We start from the raw sequence: 25940 nt of genomic DNA on the forward strand, positions 1-25940 counted from the left end.
CTGTCTTGTATATATAATACCCCCTGCCCATCGTGACCTCATCATTCTTTACTTCACGTTCATGCTTGTTGTATTTCTTTCACGTATCATACCTGTCATTTTAAGATGCACCTTTCATTTTTCTTTTCTGATATAATGCTTTTTTTTCCTTTATTTTAAAATTAGTTTTAGTTGAAAACTGGTTGAAAAACTAGATTTCATATGAACCAGTATTGAAAAACTAGATTTGAATTTTTTCCATCTGTAAATGCATTCAAGTCAACCGATTGCTTTCGTTTCACGACAACATTCTTTGATTTCAACCAATTTAAAGTCTTATCCGCAGCTTTTCCCCCCCATGAGTTTTAGCAACCTCGTAACATACTCATGTCAGAAAACTCATGTTGGTTTGAGGAGAAATGCAAGTAACAGCAACAAATTGTGGCCATACATCATAGAGTTCAAAGTAGAGGAGAGGAGTTCTATAAAAGAACATTTTTTATTTGATTGAATAAAAGATACAATGGACCTTAGTGCTTTATTTATAGAGCTAATGAGTTAGTTTATTTATAATTAAGAAAAATAACTTTAAAATAAACATTTTTATATAAGTACTTTTTTTTTAAGAAGTAGATGATTTGCTTCTTAAAAAAATAAAAAAATTATTTATTTTAAGTATAAACAATTTAGATAAACACATAAAAATCATAAAATTACTTATTTTATTTTAAAAATACCTATTTTAAAAAATAAGTTTAAATAAAGGTGTGTTTGGTTTGTATTTTTATTTCTTGTTTTCATTTTTAAAAGATTACAATTTTGAAAATATGTTTGGTTTGACTTCTTGTTTTCTGCTTTCAAGAAATAAAAACATTGAAAATACAACCGCGTTTTCATTTTACCAAGATGAGATTCCTGGTTTTAACTGAAAATGAGATTTTATTGTTTTCAGTTTTGGTTCATTTGAGAAAATATTTTCGCTAAAAATGTTTTTCAAAAATTCAACCAAACGTATTCCTATCACCATTTTTTATTTTAAGTGAAAATGAAAACAGAAAACAGTTAAATCAAACACCGCTTAACTGTCCCAATTCCTAACAACCTAACATGACTCTTAACAACCGAGAGTTTAATTAGTTAACATGCATGTGTTCTAATATTTCTTCCATATATGATTGTGATCAATAGCTCCATGGTCCTTTTGTTTTTTACGTAAATCCAATTTTGGTACCTATAATTTTATGATTGTGCAATTTTGATTCTTGAAAAATCATTGCATATTTTATTTATATTTTTAAATTGAGCAATTTTGATCTAGAGTTAGTTTGTCTTCAATCTTTTACTAGAAATTATTGTTCAGTTTTAAAATGTGAAGAATACCAAATGTGCAATAAAATTTTTTGAGAATCAAAATTACACAATCATAAAACTACATCAACCAAAAAGTGAATTTAAGTTTTTGTTCTTCAATCAACAAGTAAACCATAAGATGCTTAATTTCTTTACGTGTGAGAAAGACCTTGCAGGTTTTTTGTAATAATCAGGCCTACTTGAGTCCAATAATGGCAATAGCCCAATCTCCTCGAAGATTAACTTAAAAATACCTTATAATGATAAAAGTTATTTAAAACAATTTTTTTTACCCCATACATCTGTTATTATTAAAATCTAAAAAAAATAAAATCATATCTTTATAATAACTCTTACTCAAAGAATAAAGAAACAACTCAAAGCATCCTAAAATTATAATTTGAAGAAAAGTATAAAAAAAGCAAATTTTTATTCAACTTTCCTTTTTTTTTCCCAAACAGAACAACAAGAATCACCGGAGTTGTTCTGCCAACCGATCCAACAAATCTAACCATATCCAACTATGTCAGTTACTATTTATTTGTGTATTTACTTAATTATTTATTAATTACTTTTAAATATAAATAACACCATGTAACAATTGCAACAGAAAATGTGACATGAGAAGAACCGAAGCAAAGAATTGAAATGGAAAAACATGATGGGAACAAGAGAGTGGTGATCATAGGAGGTGGTGTTGCAGGCTCCCTCGTCGCCAAATCTCTCCAATTCCATGCTCATGTCACCCTCGTTGATCCGTAATTAAAACATCCTCTGCAACACCTTTTTTTTCTTAATTTATTATGTTAAGTTATTCAAGCTTTAAAAAAAAAAATCAAATGTCGCTAATCGAGACACCCATTTTTTGTATTTAATCCAAATGGTTAATGGGTTTTAGCTTATGCCGTGTGTTTTGGAATTTTACTATGGTTCTCTCCTTCTTGGTGGATTGGTAAAGAGAACGTTAAATGCAAATGCATAGAGGGCATTTTATTCCATTGTCAATTTTTGGAATGTTCATCGCTTTTTGCAATTTCCCAGATTTCCAAGTTTCAATTTTGGGATTGAGAAGTGTTTTTTTGAAAGTGTTTACCATTTCCACTCATATTGAAAACAAAATGATAATTTTGTAATTAAAAAGTGAAAACAGAAAATAAAAACAAGAGATGAAAACACAAGTAAATAATAGGCCCTTAACTTTTCATGCAGATAATGGTTGTTGTGATTGTTGTTGATCGGCATTGTGGTTTTTGTTGATGTTATCAACTTGTCATCATATGTTTTATTTCCTGATTGAGTGTGGTTGAATGTAGGAAGGAATATTTTGAGATTACATGGGCAAGTTTGAGGTCAATGGTTGAGCCATCTTTTGCAGAGAGGTCGGTGATCAATCATAGAGATTACCTTACCAATGGCAATATCGTTACGTCCAATGCAGTCAATGTAACAGAAACCGAAGTGTTGACTTCAGATGGCGATCGAATTCACTATGACTATCTTGTTATTGCCACTGGCCATGCAGATGATGTCCCCCAAAGTAGGAGAGAAAGACTTAATCAATTCAAAGAAGGTAAGTTTGAACAAAATTGGCTGCAAGGTCTTTGTCACATGACATGAAATGAAGCATTATATGGTTAAATGTTCATTAATAAAAAAAGGACCATGGCGACGTTGAACAACCAAGGAAGAAATAATAGAACACATAGTAACGGATTAAATTCTGACTATGTTGTTATTGGGGATTATTTTGCATTATTGGTTTTGAATCAATTGAATCATGCATTCACATTGATCGTTTTAGCATAATGATTTAGTGAATGTTGTTTTGTAGAATAGGTTCAACCGTTCAATCGTGTAATGAATTGTTGTAGTCAGTATTTGAGTTATGAAGTTCATTTTCTCTGGCAGACAATCAAAAAATAAAATCCGCTCATTCCATTCTGATTGTTGGAGGAGGTCCCACTGGCGTGGAACTTGCTGGAGAGATAACTGTTGATTTTCCGGATAAGAAGGTTACAATAGTGCACAAAGGACCGAGGCTGCTGGATTTCGTAGGGACAAAAGCCGCAGATAAGACTCTTAAATGGTTGGAATCAAGGAATGTTGTGGTGAAACTAGAGCAATCAATTGACTTGAACGAATTAACATATGAACAGAAGACATATCGAACTTCAAATGGAGAGACCATTGAGGCAGATTGTTATTTCTTATGCTTAGGGAAACCGCTTGCATCAGCATGGCTTGAGGAAACTGTGTTGAAGAATGATTTGGATGATCTTGGAAGGATTAAGGTAGATGGAAAATTGAGAGTCGTTGGTAGGACAAACATTTTTGCAATTGGAGACATCACAGATGTTCCAGTAAGTACTTGTCATTGGTACCTTTTTGTTCAGCTTTTCACAATTATATAATTTTATATGTTTTGTAACAAACTCAACAAGTTACCAAGTTTTCTGCTATTAACATGATGTTCTGTCTTTTTTTTCTTGTGCTAGACTAAGAGATCATGCTTTATTGCCTGGGTTTTGGCTAGAATTTAGTTTATTCTTACTAGTAATGAAAATATTGAAGCAAAGTGAATGAGTATATCGCTTATATGCTCATGAAACTATAGTATTCGTTTAATTCTATTTGAGACATCTGCCTCATTTCATTATTGTACTCCAATCTCATTTTTCTTGGGCATACTTGAGGCTTTCACTGCCTGTCCATATCTTTCATTATTGTTCTCTAGGTCTTTCCTGTGACTTTATTGGGGCAGAGAAGTGTCCTAAATTCTTGAGAAATTCAGGGACTTATATGCATAATTTCCTATAGATTTATGTGATTGTATTACATAGGCTCTTTATATACGAGTGTCTTTCATTTTGTCCCATATAAGTTAGTTAAATGCTATAAATTTATGGCACTTTAATAATCTCTTAAACAAGCAATCTGAAAGAAGGTTTTTTTAACGGAAATCCATAAAACAGGAAATCAAGCAAGGTTTTGCAGCTCAGCAGCACGCCATAGTGGTTTCGAAGAACTTGAAGGCGATGATAGATGGAGGAAGAGAATGTAGTCAATGTAGGATGGACACTTATAAGCCACAGTTAGCAATGGCAGTAGTTTCACTTGGGAGGAAAGATGCGGTAGCACAGTTACCATTCTTGACAATCAGTGGAAGAATTCCTGGACTCATTAAGTCTGGTGATTTGTTTGTTGGTAGAACAAGAAAACAAATGGGACTCAACCCTGATACTTCACAAGCTTGACTTGATGATACCATGCATGGAATGTACTATACACAAATTACAATCTGTTCATAGTTTGTGTGGTATATTGGTGTATTTTCAATTGGTTTTTTCCACGAAGGTAAAGGTTAATGGTTGTTGTTGACACATATAGGACAGAAAAGAAATAGATTAAGCATATATATTAGAGGCTTTTCAAGTATTTCAACCCTTTTAATTTTAATCACCAGTTTCATAGACATGATCAATTTGAAGATCAATCAATGGTTTTACATTCAAAACTATGTGGGAAAAGAAAGAAGGATAAAAACGCATTTGCCATGAAAAAGTGAAAATGTTACTTTCAAAAGTGTATTGGTAACTTCAAATACCAGAATCCTTGTCTACAGTGGAAGCAATATCCAACAGACAAATGATCACCTATGAAGCATCAACATAGACACTAGACACGATACGAATACGGATACGTGAACACATGTAATGTCCAAAATATAGAACATAGTACGGATGCCGTGTTGATGTCGAACACTGATACGGACGCGTGTCGAACACTGAACACGGCAAGAGACTAAAATGTCCGTGCTTCATAAATTATCATATGGTCTCTTAACATGTAATCATATTTTTCAATTTAAAATAAATAAATTAATAATGCATTACAAGGAGATTAGATGACATCACATAGTCCATAATCATATAATAATTTTTTATATTCAAACCACCATAATAAATCTCTTGTCTAATTGGTCAAGCCTATTGCATGTGATACACGTATATATATATATATATATATATATATATATATATATATATATATATATATATATATATATATATATATATAAATTGAGCTTGGTTTAAAAATTTCTCATAAAATATCACTATAGCAACATACATATTAATATTTGAGCGCATAAATTATTAATCCAATTAGTGAACAACCAAATTAATTATTCACTCAAATTCCAAAGATAAGAAAAACACCAATCTTAACGCTGAATGTTGAGTAATGCATGTCCTTAGCACCGAGTGTAAGTTCTTTTGTTTTGTTTCGAGACATCTATCTCCAAAAATGAACCCTAACTAATTAAACTCACATCTTTCATTCAACGTCTCTTTCCCTATAGCAACATACATATTAATTAGTTATAATTTAGTTTGAGGTCAATGGAGGTCAATGGTTGAGCCATCTTTTGCAGGAATATTCACATCTTTCATTGCGAGACATCTTTCATTGGTAAAACATATTAGTTATAATATAGTTTCACTGTAATAATATATAAAATATTAATTATTACTATGGTTTTAAAACATTAGGAATATCTTTAAAAAAACTTTAGAAATATTTCTAGCTTATTGGTTATTATTATTATTATTATGACTAGCTGACACATTAAATCACCAGAACAATTTTGCAATTCTCTTATAATATATTATAACTAATTAAAATTGCACCTAAAACAACATTTTGAAAATAATAGTAATGAGTACAATGTAGCATGATCACAATGTTGATGGTATTGATGTACTTTAAGCATGGTATTTTTCCTCTATTGCACAATGTCAATCAATTACAACAAAGGGAAGTAGTACAATAATGAAAAATCTCAAGCTTGACTTAGAGACTAGAATTCTTATCTTGCCATTATATTGTTGAGGTTTTATGAAGGTTGAGTGCCAAAAAGTCTAGTCAGGGTGAACTTCAATACCAAAGAAATCTAAAACTTGCTCCTAATATTAGTACAATATGCAAAGGTTGTTGAATCATAATTTCAAATGTTAAAACTCTGTTGCTTAAGGATGTTGAATCATGATTTGGATTTGGGTAAATTGTTAGTCATCTGAGCAAGACACGTGATTTAACTTCTATCTTAAAAAAAAAAAATGTTTTTGCTCTTTATTCGTAACAATAGTTTTCAACGATATTATGTATTCAAATTGGTAAGATGTGCGTAAAAAAGAATAAAGAAGAGATTAAAGATTTAGAAGAAAAAATAATCTAAAATAAGAGATGAAAAAAATAATTAAGGACAAAAAGTCAAAGTTTGAATTTTCTGAAGACTAAAACTACAAATTGAAAGTTTTGTAAGGATTAACATCTCTAAAATTATACATATATATCATGTGACATGATTGTTACGTGAAACTATTAATATATGTAGCAAACCATGTGATTATTAAATATTTAGGCATAAATGTATATTTTATTACCAAACTATCATTATTTTTAAAATTTTAACATCTATGTTTTTTTTAATCTTGTTATTATATTTTTTAATTTTTACATATTTTATCATTATATTGATAGTAAAATGATGTCATTTTTTAATTATTATTATTAATATTTGATTTTAATTTGAAATGCTTTTTATTTTTAAATATAAAAACATTAAAATAAAATATTTAAAATCATTAAAAAGAAGAAAAAATAGGTTATGTAGTAACAATATAAAATAGTCATTCAATCACAAATCACCATGTATGATAAATATGTTACTTTTTATAATTATTACCTTAAAAGTTATATTAACAATAATTTATGATTAAATGATAATATAAAATTATTATGACACGTGATCATTAAATTAATAAAAAAAGTCTAAATACCATAACAGTTATTTAAACTAATTTTACCCAATTCATCTATTTTAATGAATACAAAAGATATCATTTTATAATAATTATTGGCTTAAATATGTTTTTCATAGTTGAAAAATAGGTAATTTTTGTTTTATTACCTAAAATTCATTTTTTCATCTAAGTATCCATTTTTTGTTTCACTGTAGTACCTGTCGTTAGTCTCATTCTGTGAAGTGATAACGTGACAAACGAAATGTCACATTATCAAGTCTAATCACAAACATGTAACCAAATTTAAGCCATATCATTATTTATTATTAAATTATTTAAAAAAAACAATTTTTATATTTTATTAACTAATAAAATTAAAAATAGAACATGAGTTCCCTTTTCAAACCCTAAGGGAGGCATTTGGGTGTTGTTGCATATTTCAAACCCTAAAGGAGACTCTTGGGAGGTATTTGTGAATTTCGAACCCTAAAGTTGTTTCTATTGATGGTTGAGAGGAAGAATGGAAAGGGCGGGTCGTCATTGTCGTCCTCAGAGTCTAGTATGGTGAAGTGCAAATGTGAGGTACTGATAACTACTAATTATAAGTATATTTTGAAGTTAAATTATATAGAAATTTGTAATTTTTCTCTTAATTTTTCCTTTTTGAGCAAATAATTGTTAAATTAACATCATTTAAGTTTTTGTGCAGAGAATCATAAAAGTGATGAATTTATGATACTTAGTGAGTAAAATAAAGCCCAAAAAAACATCATAATTCAGGAAAGCATGACTAATTAAAAAAAGAAGACTAATTAAGGAAAACATGTTAATTAAGGAAATGAGACTAATTACGAAAAGCAAGACTAATTAAGGAAAGAAGACTAATGAAGGAAATAAGGACTAATTATGGAAATCAGACTAATTTAAAAGCCCACTAATCTGCACCTATAAAAGAAGAAGAGAGAAGAATGAAAAAAGACACAAAAATTCCAAGAGAATACAATTCCTTATAGAAGACAAAGGCTAGAAGAAGGAAAAGCAAGTATAGGGAGTTATTCATTCCCTCCATTCCCTTTCTTATCTTTTTCCTCTTGCAATTGTAAAGTCTCCATGATAATGAGAGGCTAAACCCCCTTTGCTGGAAACTTGGCAGTCAAATACTCTTGATGTAATTTCTCTTCCTATTTATTTAATAATATTACTTTTGTATTATCCTTTCTTGTGCTTAATATTATTGCTTGTGGCTTGATCATCCATTTGCATGATAAGTTTTAGGGGTAGCATTGGAAAACGTTATTTTCTAATAGAACCGAGAAAGAGTATCTAAATAAAGTCATTGCTAGGGATAGGTTGATATATTTTTAGTCTGTTATACATCTCATCTTAATGCAATTTACTATTTTAGCTTTGCAAAGGGATTTGGAAGAGAAAATAGATAAATTAGGCTCTTTCATAAATAGCTTTAGCAGCCCTCATCATTAGATCTCTGAGCATTACCTCACCTCCAAAATTTTTCTTAAAATTGTTGTAAAGATGTCACAAGAAGAATCTATGCTCTATCTGTTTTGGAAATTCTAGAAATGCTTGTTGCAATCCCTGCACATAAAGCAACTCATCAAAATAATCCAATGAATATCATCAAAATATTTCTATACAATACAAACAAGTAGTTTTTACCTTTTGTTGATCACTAATGAACACCCATCTGTTGGTTTCAACATCAACAATATCCTCCAACAACAAGTTCAGAAACCATCTCCATCTTTCCTTGGTCTCTATTTCTACAACTGCAAAAGCAATAGGTATGTACTAGTTATTCGGATATCTGCCAATAACAATCAAGAGTTGTCCTCCAAACTTTGTTTAGAGATGACATCCATCTACACCAATTAGGGGTTGACATGCCTTTTTTAATGTAGATTTTGGACCTTCTAAGCACATGTAGAAACTACCAAATCTTGGTAGTACTTCAATGGATGGTCTCTCCACTCGAATCAAGCATGAATTGTTTAGGTATCTATCCTTTAGTTCAACTACATATGACCAAAGTTAGGAATACTGTTTGATATAGTCACCATCAACTATTTGTTTTGCTAGTTGTTTGGTCCTCTATGCCCCGGACATTGAAATTCCAGTTGAATAGTTAGCTCTTATTTCACCAATTATGTCCCTTAGAGACATGTTAGCACTTGTTGCCTTCATCTTGTTGATTAATACTTTGGCCACCCAGGTAGACTTAGCACTTGTATTATCGAAGACCCTCCCACATGTGTGTTTAGGATGTAAGTATTAAGCCTATATGTGTCACTCTGACTTACCTTACTCACATATACCAGATAGTTATTGTAATGCTTACATTTTTCTCTTGCTTGCCTCTTATCATTGAAATTAAACCTGATTTCTCTCCCATTTAACACATTGTATTCCAATATGGTTTCTTTAAACTCTTTCAGAGAACCAAACTCCAATCCTAACTTCTATTTAAATTCCTTACAGAGAAACTTGCTGTTGAATCTTTCATATTTTTTCTTAAATACCTCTTCATCTGAATCATCACTGCACAACTGTTCACTAACATACCAATCTTCAATATCATCTTCAGGCAAAGTAGGTGTTACAAATAAACTACCACTGACATTCACATAGTTGTGTTCAACCTTCTTACCCCTACCAGGAGCCTTCTTACCTCCACCAGTAGCCTTCTTACCACCACAAGCCTTGTCCACCGGCCTGAAATGTGCATCACTCTACACTTCACTTGGTAAGTTTTCCTCCTGGCTGAAGTAATCATTAGATATATAAATTAATTCAACACATGCACGTTGGTTGTTAGCTTGATCATCATCATTATGAACCTTCCTCCCTCGGATTACACACCTTTTTTTTATAGTCGACCTCTTTATTCGTTTATTTTCCAGTCTACCAATTTCTGGAATAGGTAAATCAAAATCATCATCCAATCCAATTGCATTTTCCTCCTTAGAGTCATCTAATTGGACAGCCTTCACTAATTCATCACTATTGTCTTCAAAATTACAAGAAAAAAATGTCATCCATAACCCCTCATTACAACCACCACATTCCACAAACAACTCCACCTCACAACTATTAGCAATGACATAATTAGACAGCTCCAATGCATGACTGTCTATAGTAATCTCCTTATACTCATCATCACTACCTTTCCACCATAGCCTTAATGGTTGATCACCATATCCAAAGTCTTCTTTTAAAATGCCAATTGCTTCAAAGAATGATCACTTGTCAACATCTTATCAATCACACTTCCAGAATCGCTAGTCCCAACATATTGCATCATAGGGTCTCTTTGAAAGAAACAACCATGATGCAATTTTAATTTGAAAGTCATACATGCAATAGAAATAGAAACCATCTTTATCAATTTACAGTTCACCATTAATCAGACCCTAATCAAACCCTTATCAACCTTAATCAAACCCAATTAAACCATAATTGAACCCTACTCAAACCATTGTCAAACTCAAATCATAAACTAATCGAACTTGGTTCCACCCTAATCAGACCCTACTCGAACCTTAATAAAACTTGAAAAAACCCAAATAATTTTTTTTTGAACTTCACAAAACAAGGACCATTGGAATGACGTAATAGGAGTCAAGGGGACCACTCAGAAAGGGAAAACAAAAAATAAAACGAAAAAATCACATTACCTGATACAATGCAAACATGTGAATGCAACAATGTTAGTAGCTCTGGCCTCCTCCCTTGAATGTGACATATATACACATGAAGAAGACTCTCTTGTTTTGTTTTCAGTTAGTAGATATCACACTCAACCTCAATAACACTTACCATCAGCCATTACACAAAGTCACTACTGAGAAGATGAACTCATATTTTTGAAGAGGAAACGTTTTCCAAAAGGAAATTCACTTTCTCTTTATAAATATTAGTTAATAAAATATAAAAATTGAATTTTTTAAATAATTAAAATAATAAATAATAATATGACTTAATTTAAACAAGTGATAATATGACGTTTCATTTGTCATGTCGACTAACAATAAATACTATAATAAAACATAAAAAAATGATAGATACTTAAATAAAAAAATTATTTTCTAGATATAAAAAATATTAAAGCCATAATTATTTCATAAGAATAAGCATCCTAAACTTATAGTTCGAAACTTCGAATAAAAGTTTATAAAGAAACAATTTTTTTCTCTCATTTTATCTTCTTTTTTATTCAAACAGAGAAAAGGAAGAGCATCACGAGCGTTGTCCTGCCAGCCAATCCAACGATGCGTATACCCAACTATGTTAGATTCTATTTATTTACTTATTTGTTAATTCTTTTTGAATTTATTAATAAATAATACCAGACATATATATAGCAATTGCAGTAGAAAAATGTATTTTTTTTTGGAAGAAACGAAGTAAAGGATCGAAATGGAAATAGACGGGAATAGAGTGGTAATCCTAGGAGGTGGCGTTGCGGGATCCGTCGTCGCTAAATCTCTTCAATTCCATGCCCATGTCACACTCGTTGATCCGTAATCAAAACATTCTCTGCAATTTTTTTTTTTATGTTTAATTATTGAAGCAGTAATTTTTTTGTTTGAATTTAGCTAATTACCCATTTTCTGTATTTAATCCATAAGGTTAATGGGTTGAAGTTTATGCACTGTGTTTTTTGGTTAATGCATAGTGCGCATTTTATACCCTTGCTAATTTTTGGAACCCTTATCGCACTCAATTTTGAAGTCTTTAACTTTTTATGCACATGGTTGATATTGTTGTTGTCAACTTGTCAATGTGTGCTTTTTCTCCTGATTGAGGCAGGAAGGAATATTTTGAGATTACATGGGCGAGTTTGAGGTCAATGGTTGAGCCATCTTTTGCAGAGAGGTCAGTGATCAATCACAGAGATTACTTTACCAATGGCGACATCGTTACGTCCAATGCCGTCAATGTTACAGAAACAGAAGTGTTGACTGCAGATGGCCATCGAATTGGCTATGACTATCTTGTTATTGCCACTGGCCATGCAGATCCTCTCCCCAAAAGTAGGAGGGAAAGACTTAATCAGTTCAAAGAAGGTGAGCTTGAACATATATATTTGCCTATGATAATCAGTTCAAATTACTTAGAAGGGGAACAAAAATATTATGAATTTAATTTTAAACTGATGCAGAATAAGTTGGGCCTAATGTAAATCAGATTTTAGTGTTTTTGATATTACAATTGCTAAGTTAATCTTCGAGGAGAGTAGGTTACTGCTATTGGACTCAAGTAGGCCTGGTTATTACATAATACATAGTGATTAGTGGCTGCAAGGTCATGAAATTAAGCATTATATGGTTTAAGTGTTCCTTAAAATAAAAAGAACCTTGGAGCTCTTGAACAACCATGGAAGAAATATTAGAACGCATAATAATTAAATTCTGAGTATGTTGTTATCTATATCATTGAACTTGTTTAAAAGCTGTCAGGGATTCTTTTGTATTGTTGTTTTTTAGTCAATTGAATCATGCATTGACATTGCTCATTTTAGCATAATGTTTTTGTAATTCTGTGAATTACTTGTTTTTTAAGAATGGGTTCAACTGTGTAATGAATTGCCGTAGTACAGTATTTGAAATTCCGGAATTATGGAGATCATTTTCTCTGGCAGACAATCAAAAGATAAAATCTGCTCAATCCATTCTGATTATTGGAGGAGGTCCCACTGGTGTGGAACTTGCTGGAGAGATAGCTGTTGATTTTCCAGATAAGAAACTTACACTAGTGCACAAAGGAGCGAGGCTGCTGGAATTCATAGGGGCAAAAGCTGGGGATAAGACTCTAAATTGGTTGAAATCAAAGAATGTCGTGGTGAAACTAGAGCAATCAGTTGACTTGAATGCATTCACAGATGGACAGAAGATATATCAAACTTCCAATGGAGAGACCATTGAAGCAGATTGTCATTTCTTATGTATAGGGAAACCACTTGCTTCAGCATGGCTTAAGGAAACTGTGTTGAAGAATGACTTGGATGGTCAAGGAAGGATCAAGGTAGATGAAAAATTAAGAGTCAAGGGCAGGGACAACATTTTTGCAATTGGAGATATTACAGATATTCCAGTAAGTGCTTTTCATTTGTAACTTTTATTCAGCTTTCACATTTATATAACTTTTTTTGCAGTTACCTTCTTTTATAACAAACTCAATAAGTTGCCAAGTCTTTTTCTGTTCACATGATGTTCTATATTTTTCTCTTGAGCTAGACTAAGATCATGCTTTATTGCCTGGGTTTTGGCCAGAATTTAGTTTCTTCTTTTGGGAAATTGAAATATTGTGATAAGTATAAGCATAAACCACACATCATCAAGGTGTACAGCCGCAAACAGCGAGCAAGAGAAGCAATAATTATGGACCACCAGCAGCAGGGCGCACAACACCTAAGGGATGCAAACCACCCAACAGTTATGACCCACCCAAAGGGTGTAAACCACCCAATATTTACGATTCACTCAAAGAGTGCAATGTCAGAAGATGTGAATCAAGGGGACATGACCATTGAGAACAGTCACAACCAATCAAGGGGATATGACCCTTGGGAATAGTCACAACTAACTGTTATGATCCGACCAAGGGATGCAAGGTTAGGAGATGTGAATCAAGGGGGCATGACCCTTGGGAACAGTCACAACCATTTAGAATAATTGTGTCCATTAGATGTAGTATAAATAGAAGTAAACCAGAATGGAAAAGGCACTCGGGAATTAGGAAAAATCTGAATTGTGGAGAGACAGGCTCTTGAAAACCTGTGTAATATAATATCTCTAATTATCTATAAAAATTTCTGTTTCATCTTTTCAAATTTGTTCCATTTTGATCTTTTCTTATCAATTTGGTATTAGAGCACCGATCCGGTGCCTGTTTCCAACAATGGTGACAACTCGATCTAATTCTGAAAATCCAGACACAATGGAGAGAATTTTGGAGATGCTAATGGAGGACCGACAAAACTGAGATGCAGAATGACAACAACTAGAAACACGTTTTGCGCGCCTAGAAGCCATGATGAAAAATTTGTTCAAGCATTCAGATGATGGCACACCCAAAGGTTCCATCAATAAAGAAGAGACACCCAAAAACCACACTGGCGAAGGAAAAAGACAACGATGGAGAAAATTGGAAATCCCCATATATGATGGGGAATCTGATGCTTATAGTTGGATAAATAAATTGGAACACTTCTTTCAAATGAGAGATATATTGGAAGAAGAGAAAATTCAAGCAGTTATGGTGGCGCTAGATGGAAAGGCGCTATCTTGGTTCCAATGGTGGGAGACTTGCAATTTTGATATTGGATGGGGTGATTTCAAAGTTGCCATTCTTGAAAGATTCCCAACTTCAACCACTCTCAACCCTTTTGCCGCCCTCCTTGCACTTAAACCAGAAGAAACAGTGGAAGAGTACGTTGAGCAATTCGAAAGGTCCGCTGGAGGTGTATCTGCAAATCCTCAGAAGTTGGAAGCAATGACATTATGGCCTACGCCCAAGAATGTCACCGGCTTAAGGGGATTCTTAGACCTTACTGGCTATCACAGGAGGTTTGTTCATAATTATGGAAAAATAGCAAGGCCATTGACCAACTTGTTGAAGAAAAATGCCTTCCAATGGAGTCCAGAGGTGCAAACTGCCTTCGAACAACTTAAGCAAGCCATGACCAGTTTGCCTACATTAGTAGTACCTGACTTTTCAAAGCCTTTTGTGGTTGAAACTGATGCTTGTGGAACTGGATTAGGAGCGGTTCTAATGCAAGAAGGAAGACCCCTAGCCTTTTGGAGCACTACCATATCCGAAAGAAACCAAAGGAAATCGGTGTATGATCGAGAATTGTTGGTAGTCGTGAAAGCGGTCCAAAAATGGCAACACTACTTGTTGGGAAACCATTTTATTATCAAAACTGACAAAAAAAGTTTGAAATTTTTGACAGAACAGAGGATGCTCGGTGAGGAACAATACAAATGGATTTCCAAATTGGCAGAATATGATTTTGAAATATAGTACAAGCCAGGGAAGGAAAATTCTGCGGCCGATGCCCTTTCCAGGAGAAGTTCCTATTGTGCCATGACAGTCTTACAAATTCATGATTTCGAGGAATGGATAGAAGAGATCAAACAAGATGACAAGTCACAGAAAATCATGCAAGACCTGATTATTGATCCCGCACCTCATATGGCCTATACTTTGAGGGATCAAAAGTTATTTTACAAGGAGAAATTGGTGTTATCCAAATCTTCCTCCGGATTCCAATCATTTTAAAAGAATTTCATTCATCATTGGTAGGAGGACATTCAGGTATCTTCAGAACTTACAAAAGAATAGCAAGTTTAGTGTATTGGGAAGGGATGAAAACCGATATCAAGAATTTTGTTGCTACTTGCGAAGTCTGTCAAAGAAACAAAAGCGACAACTTGTCTCCAGCAGGATTGCTACAACCATTACCCATTCCTACTCAAGTATGGACAAATATTTCTATGAATTTTATTGGAGGACTACCCAAATCCAAGGGGAAGGATACAATCCTGGTGGTGGTTGACCGACTCACTAAATATGCCTACTTCATACCATCACCGCTACCGAAGTAGCCGCAGTTTTTCTACAGGAAATTGTAAGATTGCATGGATTTCCGTCTTCCATTGTTTCAGATCGTGTCCCTTTGTTTTTAAGCAACTTCTGGAAAGCCCTTTTTAAAGCAGCAGGAACACAGCTTAAGTTCAGTTCAGCATATCATCCCCAAACTGTCGGACAAACAGAAGTTGTCAACCGTTGCGTGGTAGTTTATTTACGGTGCTTAATTGGGACAAAGCCTAAGAAATGAGCCTCTTGTCCTCCATGGGCAGAATTCTGGTTTAACACCAATTATAACGCTTCAAGCAAGATATCTCCTTTCCAAGCTTTGTATGGACATGATCCCCCTCACATTCTCAAGGGATCCACCATTCCTTCCCGTCTTGAAGAAGCCAATAAACTAACAATTGTTCGGAATGAATTATTGGCTACTCTAAGAGAAAATTTGTTGAAGTCTCAAGATATCATGCGAGCAAATGCCAACAAATGCCATCGGGACATAGAATATGCAGTTGGTAATTAGGTGTTCTTGAAGATGCAACCTTACAAGAGAAGATTCTTGGCTAAAAGGATTAATGAAAAACTTTCCCCTCAGTTTTATGATCCTTTCCAGAAAGCCATTGATGATTTGTTCCTGTCCCAACCTTTACCACCTATGTTATCTGAGGATCAGGAATTACAAGCTTATCCAAATTCTGTTTTAGATATTCGTGAATTACAACCTGACAACGTGGAAGTTTTAATTCAATGGAAAAATCTCCCTCCCAGTGAAAATAGTTGGGAATTTGTGGCTAAATTACAAGAGATTTTTTCGATTTATCACCTTGAGGACAAGGTGAGTCTTTTAGGCGGGAGTATTGATAAGCATAAGCCACACATCACCAAGGTGTACACCTGCAAACAGCGAGCAAGAGAAGCAATAATCATGGACCATCAACAGTAGGGCGCACAACACCCAAGGGGTGCAAACCACCCAACAGTTACGACCCATCCAAAGGGTGTAAATCACCCAATAGTTACGATTCACCCAAAGGGTGCAAGGTCAGAAGATGTGAATCAAGGGAACATGACCGTTGAGAACAGTCACAACCAATCAAGGGGACATTACCCTTGGGAACAATCACAACCATTCAGAATAATTGTGTCCATTATATGTAGTATAAATAGAAGTAAACCAAAATGGGAAAGACACTCGGGAATTAGGAAAAATCTGAATTGTGGAGAGACAGGCTCTCGAAAACCTGTGTAATACAATAACTCTAATTATCTATAAAAATTTATGTTTCATCTTTTCAAATCCGTTCCATTTTGATCTTTTCTTATCATATTGATGCAAAATGAATGAGTGTATTGCTCATAAGCTAGTGAAACTAGTATTCCTCCAACTCTATTGGTCTTTAGTTGAGTAGAGGCTATAGTACCTGCCCATATCTTTCATTATTGTTCTTTAGGTCTTTTCATTGACTTTGTTGGGGAAAGTGTTTGAATCCTTGAATTCAAAAACAAAAGTTAGCGTGTGTCCGTGTGATATCAAATTTTAAAAGTTGACCTATATGCATAATTTCCTATAGATTTATGTGATTGTATTGCTTTGGCTTGTTATATACGAGTCTCTTTGATTTTGTCCCATATAAACTGGTTAGATGCTATACATCTGTGGCCTTTAAATCTCTTTACAAGCCACCTAATAGGAGGTTTTTTAATGGAAATCCATACAACAGGAAATCAAGCAAGGGTTTTTGGCACAGCAGCAGGCTGAAGTGGTTGTGAAGAACTTGAAGGTGATATTAGAGGGAGGAAGAGAATGTAGGATGGAAACTTACAAGCCACATTCAGCAATAGCAATAGTTTCACTTGGGAGGAAAGATGCTGTGGCACAGTTACCATTCTTGACAATCGGTGGAAGAATTCCTGGATTCATCAAGTCTGGAGATTTGTTTGTTGGTAAAACAAGAAAACAAATGGGACTCAATCCAGATATTGTACAAGCTTGACTAGATATCGTGCATGGTGTGTATATAAATTACAAAACCGATCTGTTTCATTGTTTGTGTGGTTTATTGCAGTATTTTCAATTGATTCCTATAAAGAACATATATGTACTATATGTAAAATATCCTTATGCTTAAGTGGTGTTTCTAGAAATCATGAAATGGAATTGTGAGTTAGAAGCAGGATGCTGATTTTACCATGGAACCATTGTATCATTGACATATATATATGGTTTTGATAAAATTGATTGGATGCTTTGTTGGTTTGTCTGCAGAATGTTTGATATACTATATGAAAATTTCTTTTCTGCACCATTTCTTTTCTGAATTTTTCTGCACCAGATAATGCATCTGAAGATTTGGTCTTTAACTGAGTCAAATGAAATTATACGATCCATATAGCTGATTTCGCCTAATGGGATTTTGCTATTGTTATTTTTGTTGTTGTTGTTGCACCATTTCGGTGGAGACTGAACCATGTTTCCCTCATCCGTTCTGTTACCAGCTGACCTAACCAAACTCAGATGGGTACAAAACTGTTTTTTGTTCTGCATGTTGGACTGTTGACTTCCGTGGCCTAGGGGATTGCGTGACCTGTATTGAATTATAAATTTTTAGAAAAAAGAATCATTAATACTACGTTGTAATATTAAAAGTACGAATAATTTTCTATTAATAATTGGTTTAACGACAGAAACATAAAATATACAAAAGACAAATAGGAGGGAAACGATGTTATAGTATCTTCAAGTATGAGCTTTGACATATTCAAACTTAAAAAACTCAAATAGTAGGCCTAGGTGAATTGACAAACAAGTAATGCACGAAATCTCATATTCTGTTATTATTGGTAGCTAAAGCAAGTGCGTTTAGTGCAAGGTGCAAACTTATCTTAACCATGAGTAAATCCTACCCAAAACCAAATTTGCCAATCATTTTATCTAGTCATATTTTGTGTCACCATCACCCACTAACTACCTGAAAGTTATCCCTGTTTACTTCTCTAAGTGTGCATTCCAAGTCGGGGATGATTTTTTCTTTGACATGTTGGCCAAGATAGGACAAGAAAAACTTTAGGTGAGACTATTAAAAAATACTTAGATGTTAACGGATTTCAGATTTCTTGTTTCATGACAGAACACAGTAATGTTGTTTAATCCATATAACATATCTCACTTGAGTAGGTATTGCCATATAGGTATAATGGTTGTTGGTACATAGTATTAGAAGAGAAATAGACTATGCATATAGTTGAAAATGTGTTTTGAATTTGATAAGATGGTGCTTCACCGGCAAAATCTTGTACAAAAATATAGTCCTGGCTGGTTGTTTCACACTATTTCACCCCTTTTAAATTTCATCACTATTTTCCAAGACATCAGTTTTGAGATCGATCAATGGTCTTACATTTCAAACTACGTGGGAGAAGAAACTCAGAAAGAAGGATCAAGGGCCCATTTGCCATGAAAAGTAAAAATGTTACTTTGAAAAGAGTATTCCTCACTTCATACACCCAAGTCTTGTCTGGAGTGGAAGCAATCCAACCCACCATAACGAATCTTCTGTCTAATTGATCAATCCTATTGCATGGGATAGCAGTAATATAAAATAAATGTAGTGAAAGGTGGTAGAAAAAGGCTATAACAAGAGAGCATTTTTGCTTTCACCCTGCAATCAAGATTGCCTGTTATCAAGTACTGAACTATCATTAACTTAAAGACTACAAATTTGCCAAAATAATTGTAAGGGTGAATAATAAGATATAAGAATATTCGGCAAAGAAACTAAAATCTTGAAAGAAAAGAAAGAAAAAGAAAAAACTATTCCTTTTGGGCCAAACTAACCTGGGTCCTGTAGCTATTAGTTCTTCGTGAGTATTTATGCTGTGTAAGTTCAGGATGAAAGGTATATAACGTAATTTTTTTTATTTTTCTTGATCCTTAGGTTCATCAGGATAGAGAGATTCTCACTAAATTGAGATTCAGTTGAAAAATAAATAAAATTTGATCAAGAATTATTTCTATCAAAAATCAAACTTACATATTATTTAAATGATTCAATTTTAACTTCAACACATTAATTATTTATGTTTTAGTTAGATATACATTGTATCATACAATTAGGTAAAAAAAAAGAAGAATAATAATTTGAAAGATAAGATTATAAGAATTTAAAGAGAGAGAAGAATCTAATGCACAAATCATCTGGATGAAAGAGTAAAGTCAATTCTCCCCCTATTAGTCAAAAGCTGATGTAAGTAACAGATAAAACCTTATCTTAGACTAAACGAATCAAGACTAAATCAAACGCTTAGACGCTTAGTTCTTAATCTATTATGCTAAGAAAGTCCTAGAAACTTGACGCCAACATGCAATCACACCGCGCTTAATCTGCGGTTCCCACTTGGAACTCCAACTCATTCTCCCCAACTCCTAACACCAATTACCGAAAAGAAAAGAAAAATATATGAAATAAAATAAAATAAATCTTCTATTATGATTTCATTTTAAGCCGTTACATTTGAATAATCTCCTCTAATTATATTATTCACCAAAAACAGAATCTCCTCTAAGAATTCTGAACTAGCAAGCTACATCTTATATATGCAGGATGGCACCTAGACCTTTTTAAGGAACTTTTCTTGGCAGCCATCATCATGACTCACAAATATCATATAAATTGTATTATGAATTTAAATTTTTATGTGCGGTAGAGAGTTTTAATCTTTTGATTAGACAAATTATTTTGGACGTAAATTTTAAATAATTTATAAAAGTCAATAATTTTATTATTCATGATTAAGTTAAAATATAAAAATTATCATTACACTGAAATTTATTACATTCTAATTAAATTTTATACTATTCATAAAATATTTTTAATAATAATTTTTGTTATGTTAATTTTTCTTTCTTTCTTTGCTTAAGAAATCTGTTTTAGTTAGTTGAATAATGTATGTAAGTTATTATAAACTTTTTGTTATCTGTCCCTTAGGAATAAAACTTTTTATTTCTACCACATCAACAATAATCTTGTTTCATAAGTATTTCTTTTAATTGTAAAACAAATTGTACAAAATTGTTATATAAGTTGCAATACCGCTTTCTGGTTGTGTTCTAGGAAGGTGGGAACTGCCTAAGTTGACAGAAGCTACAGCTTCCATTTGGCTTTAGTCTTTTTTATTTCCAAATTCAAAATTTGACATTTCCACTTTGATGATACATGCAATGACGTACGAAACGACATCTATTTATGCCTGAGAACATAACAATCATTACAACGTAAACTACAACTGTAATCAAGGGTGAGAAAATTTCAAGCACAAAAAATGGCGGAGAAGAAAGTGGTCATCCTAGGAGGTGGTGTTGCCGGAGCCAACCTTGCAAAAACTATACAACATCAAGCCAACGTCACCCTTATTGATCCGTGAGTTCTCTCTTTCTATTTGTAGCTGCTATACCATGGTCTCTTTGTAGTTCAATTCATGTTATTTTCTGTTTAATTGAATTTTCAATGTTGCATACAAGTATTTATGATCCATTTCAAACAATATTTAAGTGTTTGTGAGTTGTTACTTAAGAGGTTAATTCAAAAGTTTGTTGAAATAAGTTAAAAAGAAAAATTATTACCTCTTAAAAGTTTATTAGAAGTCAAAAAACTTATTCTACTTTGGTAAGTTCAACTAAGTTTATAACCTTACCTATATGGACTGAATCTAGCAGAAGGAACTAGTCATTCACAACGTGATGAACTAAGATTTAAGCTCCTTTGGGAGAAGCGCCCATGTTTAGTGTATGACAGTTCCTCGAACAAGATTGTCTTCAAAGAATAATACATGTGGGGAAACAAAAAAAAAAGTTTATAGCATTTTTCAAACACACCCAAAATTTGAGAGAGGAGTAGGTATTATCATGTTTCATGTAGAGTGAAAATCTGTTTGAGAAATATTTGATGTTCTGTTACTGATATATATGAATATGAATCACTGTACACATCGAGCTTGTTATCTGGTTGCATTTGCTGAGAGTTGTTGAACACAGGAAAGAATATTTTGAGATTCCATGGGCAAGTTTGAGGGGATTGGTTGAGCCAACTTTTGCTGAAAGGATAGTGATCAACCATAGAGAGTACTTCAAAAAGGGTGACCTTGTTGTATCCAGTGCTGTCAACATAACTGAAACCGCAGTGGTGACTGCAGATGGCCAGCAGATAGCCTATGACTATCTTGTTATTGCCACTGGACACACAGAACCTATCCCCAAAACCAGGAGAGAAAGACTTGACCAATACAAAGGAGGTAAGACTTTAAGTTGAATCAAAACAAAGAAAGCAATATCTAAATTCAAACTAATGAAATATCAATAACTTTTGTTTTTTCATGATTCATGATTCATCTACTGTGAATTTAAGATGATTGCCCCTTTGCCAATAAAAAAAAGAAAAAAGAAGATGATTGCCCTTTGTAGGTTTGAATATAGTAGTTCAAAGCTAGATTGTACGGATTAGGACTCTGTTTGGATGAACTTTTTCATAAATATTTCGAGGAAAAGAAAATAAGAAGATAAAATAAATTGAATTTTCTCAACTTATGCACTTCAACTTTTAGAGAAGTTAGATGAAAGACAATCTACAAAAGTTAAGTAAACAAAGTGATTTTAACATATGGAAGAAGCTCAATTCATTTTATCTTATTTTATTTTCCAATAAGTGTTTATAGACAAATGCATCCGCACAACGCCTAGGTTGTGTATTTCTAGTCAAAGTTCCATTATATAATAATTTTCTATGGCCTGTTTTGGATTATGAGTTTAGTGATTTTCAATTCATTTGACTTATGAGGAGGATTTTCCATGACAGAAAATGCAAAGATCAAATCTGCAAGTTCAGTTTTGATTGTTGGGGGAGGTCCAACTGGTGTTGAGCTTGCAGCAGAGATTGCTGTTGATTTTCCTGATAAGAAGGTCACCATAGTGCATAAAGGAACAAGGTTGCTTGAATACATTGGGACAAAAGCTTCAAGTAAGGCTTTAAAGTGGCTCAAATCAAAGAAAGTTGATGTGAAACTAGAGCAATCAGTAGACTTGAGCTCCTCCTCGGAAGCAAGTAAGACATATCAAACTTCAAATGGAGAGACTATAGAAGCAGATCTTCATTTTCTATGCATAGGGAAACCACTTGGCTCAACATGGATTAGGGAAACTCTTCTAAACAATGACTTGGATGCTGATGGAAGGATCAAGGTCGATAAACACTTGAGAGTGAAGGGCAAGAGCAATATTTTTGCAATTGGAGATATTACAGATGTTCAAGTAAGTGTTATTAACCAAAACCAAGTCATTATGGCTTTTAGCAGGATGTTTATAACCCCTTTTCCCCTGCCACTAGATATTTCAACTTAATCAAAACCATTTATAACAAATTCAACAAGATATTCTATTTTCTTAGTTTTCCCTCCACATCCTATCATATGCATTTACACATGCCTCGTGTGCTGTTGTCAATTTGGTTACGAAATAGGGAGAATGGATCCTCTGCAATGACTTTAACATTAGATGAAATCTTTACCCTTTAATGATTTTTATCAATATAATATATTCCTATTTTGAAGTTGAGGTTTGAAAAATGAACACCAGAATCATGACACTTAGTTATGTCAATTTCTTTTTCTTTTCCTACTGGAGAGGATCCATTCCCTGTATAAATCATGTTTTTTTTTTTTTTCTGGTTTGTTCAACTGCGATTATAAGTTTTACTTACTAGCACTTAAAGGAGAGCTTTGAAGAAAATAACAAATTATTTTACCTATTTACTTATAAAGTCTTTGTTTATATGATTTAAGAAAATCCATGAACCTTAATGTTCTCCTAGTTCTTCCCTGTCAATTAAGTTAGGGAAAAGGATCCAAAATCCGTAACTCTATAGATTCAAGCATCACAACATGTGTTTAATGTTTATTGGTTTCTGTAATTGTCTTAGTCTGCTAATAATATGAGGATCTTTTTAGGTCACTATGACATTGGTGCAGAGTATTCGTTAGCTGATGATTAATCTCCACCAAGAAATAATATGAGGATCTTTGATGAGTCAATAACTTGGTTCTTTGCTAGAAATCCTTATTGATGCAAGATTGTTTAATGTGACAGGAAATCAAACAAGGGATGTATGCAAGTGCTCATGCTCAAGTGGTTGCTAAGAACCTGAAGCTATTGATAGAGGGAGGATGCAAAGAGCATAAGTTGGGAACATACAAGGCACAACCACCAATATCTATGGTTTCACTAGGAAGGAAAATAGCGGTTGCACAATTCCCATTCATGACTGTGCTTGGAAGGCTTCCTGGCATGATCAAGTCAGGAGATTTGTTTGTAGGGAAAACCAGAAAGGAATTAGGAGTCGAACCTAATGTTAAAAAATCTTAAATTTGGTGTAGTGAGTGAGTGTTGTGGTGTGCAATTGTGTATATACACTTCTTCAACTCTTTTTCTTCCTTGTCATTGTTGTGCATGTGTAAGTTGATTGTATGTGTTTACTTTATTATAGTATTCAACGAGTTACAATATGTTTGCAATATTTCTTAATGATTTTGATGTTGTCGGTGTTGTCTCTAGAAATATGGGATTTGATGAAACAAACGCAACGGAATATGAATTCGTAGGTGATTTCTAATCTATGTACTCTTTTTAGGGAATGGATAACCGACTAACAGAGTAAACACCAAGGAGATTTACACCAGTGAGCCATGAGCAACCACATAAGGGAACTTGACACCACACTTTAACCTAAAACCTTAAGGCTCGGGTTTATGGATCTTCTCTTCACTTATATGGTGTTCAACTTTTTCACTTCTACTTGATGTGGGGCTTCACCTCACACTTGTACTCCAACAATCTCCCCCTTAAGTGTGAGTCTCTTTCACATGATAGCCACCCCCCAAGCGGAAGTCATTATCATCCACGAGTATAGCCATTAGAGCCCACATGCTCTAGGTACTTGTGGTACTTGCACCGCTGCTCCATCCACGGGACACGCCGCCTGGACCCACCGCTAGGAAGACTTTCGATACAAGGGATCCCCAAGGTTAAGGATCCATCGCCGCCATCTTACTCGTCTGAGTTGTTCACCAAGTCAAACCATCTGATGTAGCTCTAAATCATAATGAGCTACCAGTGCCATTATTGACTATAAAGAAACCTTTTCTCTAGTATCTTCAAAGGATTCTTTTAGAACAATAAGGGCACTGGTAGCTCATTATGATTTAGAGCTACATCAGATGGTTCGACTTGGTAACCGGCTCAGACGAGTAAGATGACGGCGATGGATCCTTAGCCTTGGGGATCCCTTGTATCAAAGTCTTCCTGGCAGTGGGTGCAGGCAGCGTGTCCTGTGGATGGAGTGGCGGTGCAAGTTGTTAGTCATTATTTACAACTAATTTTTGTATTGAATAGTTTCATGAAATTAGCATTTTTCCTCCAATTTATGGTTCTTTTTGTAGGAATTATACATATTTTTATGTTTAGTTTGATTTTATACAGTAGATACTCTCATTCTGTGAATTAATGATGAAACCACTTCAGTTTCAGACCAAAAGAAGAGAAGGTCAAGCAATTGGTGTCTCGCTAAGCGATCATATGCGCTTAGCGAGTGACATCCGCTAAGCGAGGCATTCAGCTCGCTTAGTATGAAGGGAAACCCTAGAAGATGATCAGTCAGAGATGTGCTCGCCCAGCGCGCCGCAAGCTCGCCCAGCGAGTAGTTTGTCTCTTCTCGCGCTCAGTTCGCTAAGCCAAAATTCACTAACTCGCACTTAGCGAGCCAATCTCACTAAGCGAGCCTTTAGAATCTGAAACGTCAAGGTGCCTTTAAAACACTGAAGTTGGCAGAAACTAAAGAGGGGAGTCAAAAAACAGAGCCAAGGGAGAAGTTAGAGCGATAAAAACAAGCCTCCAAAGAGAGTTTAGGTTAGAGGAATGAGATTAGGTTTCTAGAGGTTGGAGGAGACATCCTCAACCATTCTTAGCCACTTTCTTTTCTCAAAATCTATCCTTTGTGCTGAAAGTTCATTGCTTGTAATGGAAAGCTAAACCTCTTGTTGGAGAGTTTTGTTGAACCTTTGATGTAAAACTCTCTTACTATCTAATTAATGTTGTTTTTATGTGTTCATTGCTTCTATCTATGCTTATTTTTGCATGCTTGTGGCTTGATCACC

General features: G+C 33.8%; 3 protein-coding genes across 4 annotated transcripts; all 3 read left to right on the top strand.

Moving 5' to 3' along the window:
• The first annotated feature begins 1918 nt into the window (after positions 1-1918).
• Positions 1919-4742, top strand: LOC114379585 (apoptosis-inducing factor homolog A-like). Its single transcript, XM_028338270.1, has 4 exons — positions 1919-2087; positions 2643-2899; positions 3238-3689; positions 4302-4742. Exons 1-4 carry the CDS (start codon positions 1978-1980, stop codon positions 4581-4583), a joined length of 1101 nt encoding a protein of 366 aa, XP_028194071.1. The 5' UTR covers positions 1919-1977; the 3' UTR covers positions 4584-4742.
• Positions 4743-11327: 6585 nt separating this feature from the next.
• On the top strand, positions 11328-18008 carry LOC114380245 (apoptosis-inducing factor homolog A-like). 2 transcript variants are annotated; one of them, XM_028339251.1, is made up of 4 exons: positions 11328-11437; positions 11961-12217; positions 12793-13244; positions 17465-18008. In XM_028339251.1, coding segments are annotated over exons 1-4 (984 nt in total). In that variant the 5' UTR covers positions 11328-11435; the 3' UTR covers positions 17738-18008. The 2 variants fall into 2 exon arrangements, with proteins under 2 accessions (XP_028195052.1, XP_028195051.1); XM_028339250.1 differs by lacking the exon at positions 11328-11437 and adding an exon at positions 11516-11671.
• Positions 18009-20997: 2989 nt separating this feature from the next.
• Positions 20998-24315, top strand: LOC114378019 (apoptosis-inducing factor homolog A-like). The gene is made up of 4 exons (XM_028336525.1): positions 20998-21160; positions 21775-22031; positions 22592-23043; positions 23878-24315. Exons 1-4 carry the CDS (start codon positions 21063-21065, stop codon positions 24151-24153), a joined length of 1083 nt encoding a protein of 360 aa, XP_028192326.1. The 5' UTR covers positions 20998-21062; the 3' UTR covers positions 24154-24315.
• The last annotated feature ends 1625 nt before the right edge of the window (positions 24316-25940 follow it).

The sequence above is a fragment of the Glycine soja genome, chromosome 12 (assembly GCF_004193775.1).
Source record: "Glycine soja cultivar W05 chromosome 12, ASM419377v2, whole genome shotgun sequence".
In the NCBI taxonomy this organism is placed as follows: Eukaryota; Viridiplantae; Streptophyta; class Magnoliopsida; order Fabales; family Fabaceae; genus Glycine; species Glycine soja.

Bases quoted from the DNA above. Each gene is read 5' to 3' on its own strand.
- LOC114380245 (XM_028339250.1), top strand. From the start codon at position 11,568: ATGGAAATAGACGGGAATAGAGTGGTAATCCTAGGAGGTGGCGTTGCG. The intron at 11,672-11,960 runs GTAATCAAAACA...TGATTGAGGCAG, and splicing joins CATGTCACACTCGTTGATCC to GAAGGAATATTTTGAGATTA. The intron at 12,218-12,792 runs GTGAGCTTGAAC...TTTCTCTGGCAG, and splicing joins ACTTAATCAGTTCAAAGAAG to ACAATCAAAAGATAAAATCT.
- LOC114379585 (XM_028338270.1), top strand. From the start codon at position 1,978: ATGGAAAAACATGATGGGAACAAGAGAGTGGTGATCATAGGAGGTGGT. The intron at 2,088-2,642 runs GTAATTAAAACA...GGTTGAATGTAG, and splicing joins CATGTCACCCTCGTTGATCC to GAAGGAATATTTTGAGATTA. The intron at 2,900-3,237 runs GTAAGTTTGAAC...TTTCTCTGGCAG, and splicing joins ACTTAATCAATTCAAAGAAG to ACAATCAAAAAATAAAATCC.
- LOC114378019 (XM_028336525.1), top strand. From the start codon at position 21,063: ATGGCGGAGAAGAAAGTGGTCATCCTAGGAGGTGGTGTTGCCGGAGCC. The intron at 21,161-21,774 runs GTGAGTTCTCTC...TGTTGAACACAG, and splicing joins AACGTCACCCTTATTGATCC to GAAAGAATATTTTGAGATTC. The intron at 23,044-23,877 runs GTAAGTGTTATT...TTAATGTGACAG, and splicing joins GAGATATTACAGATGTTCAA to GAAATCAAACAAGGGATGTA.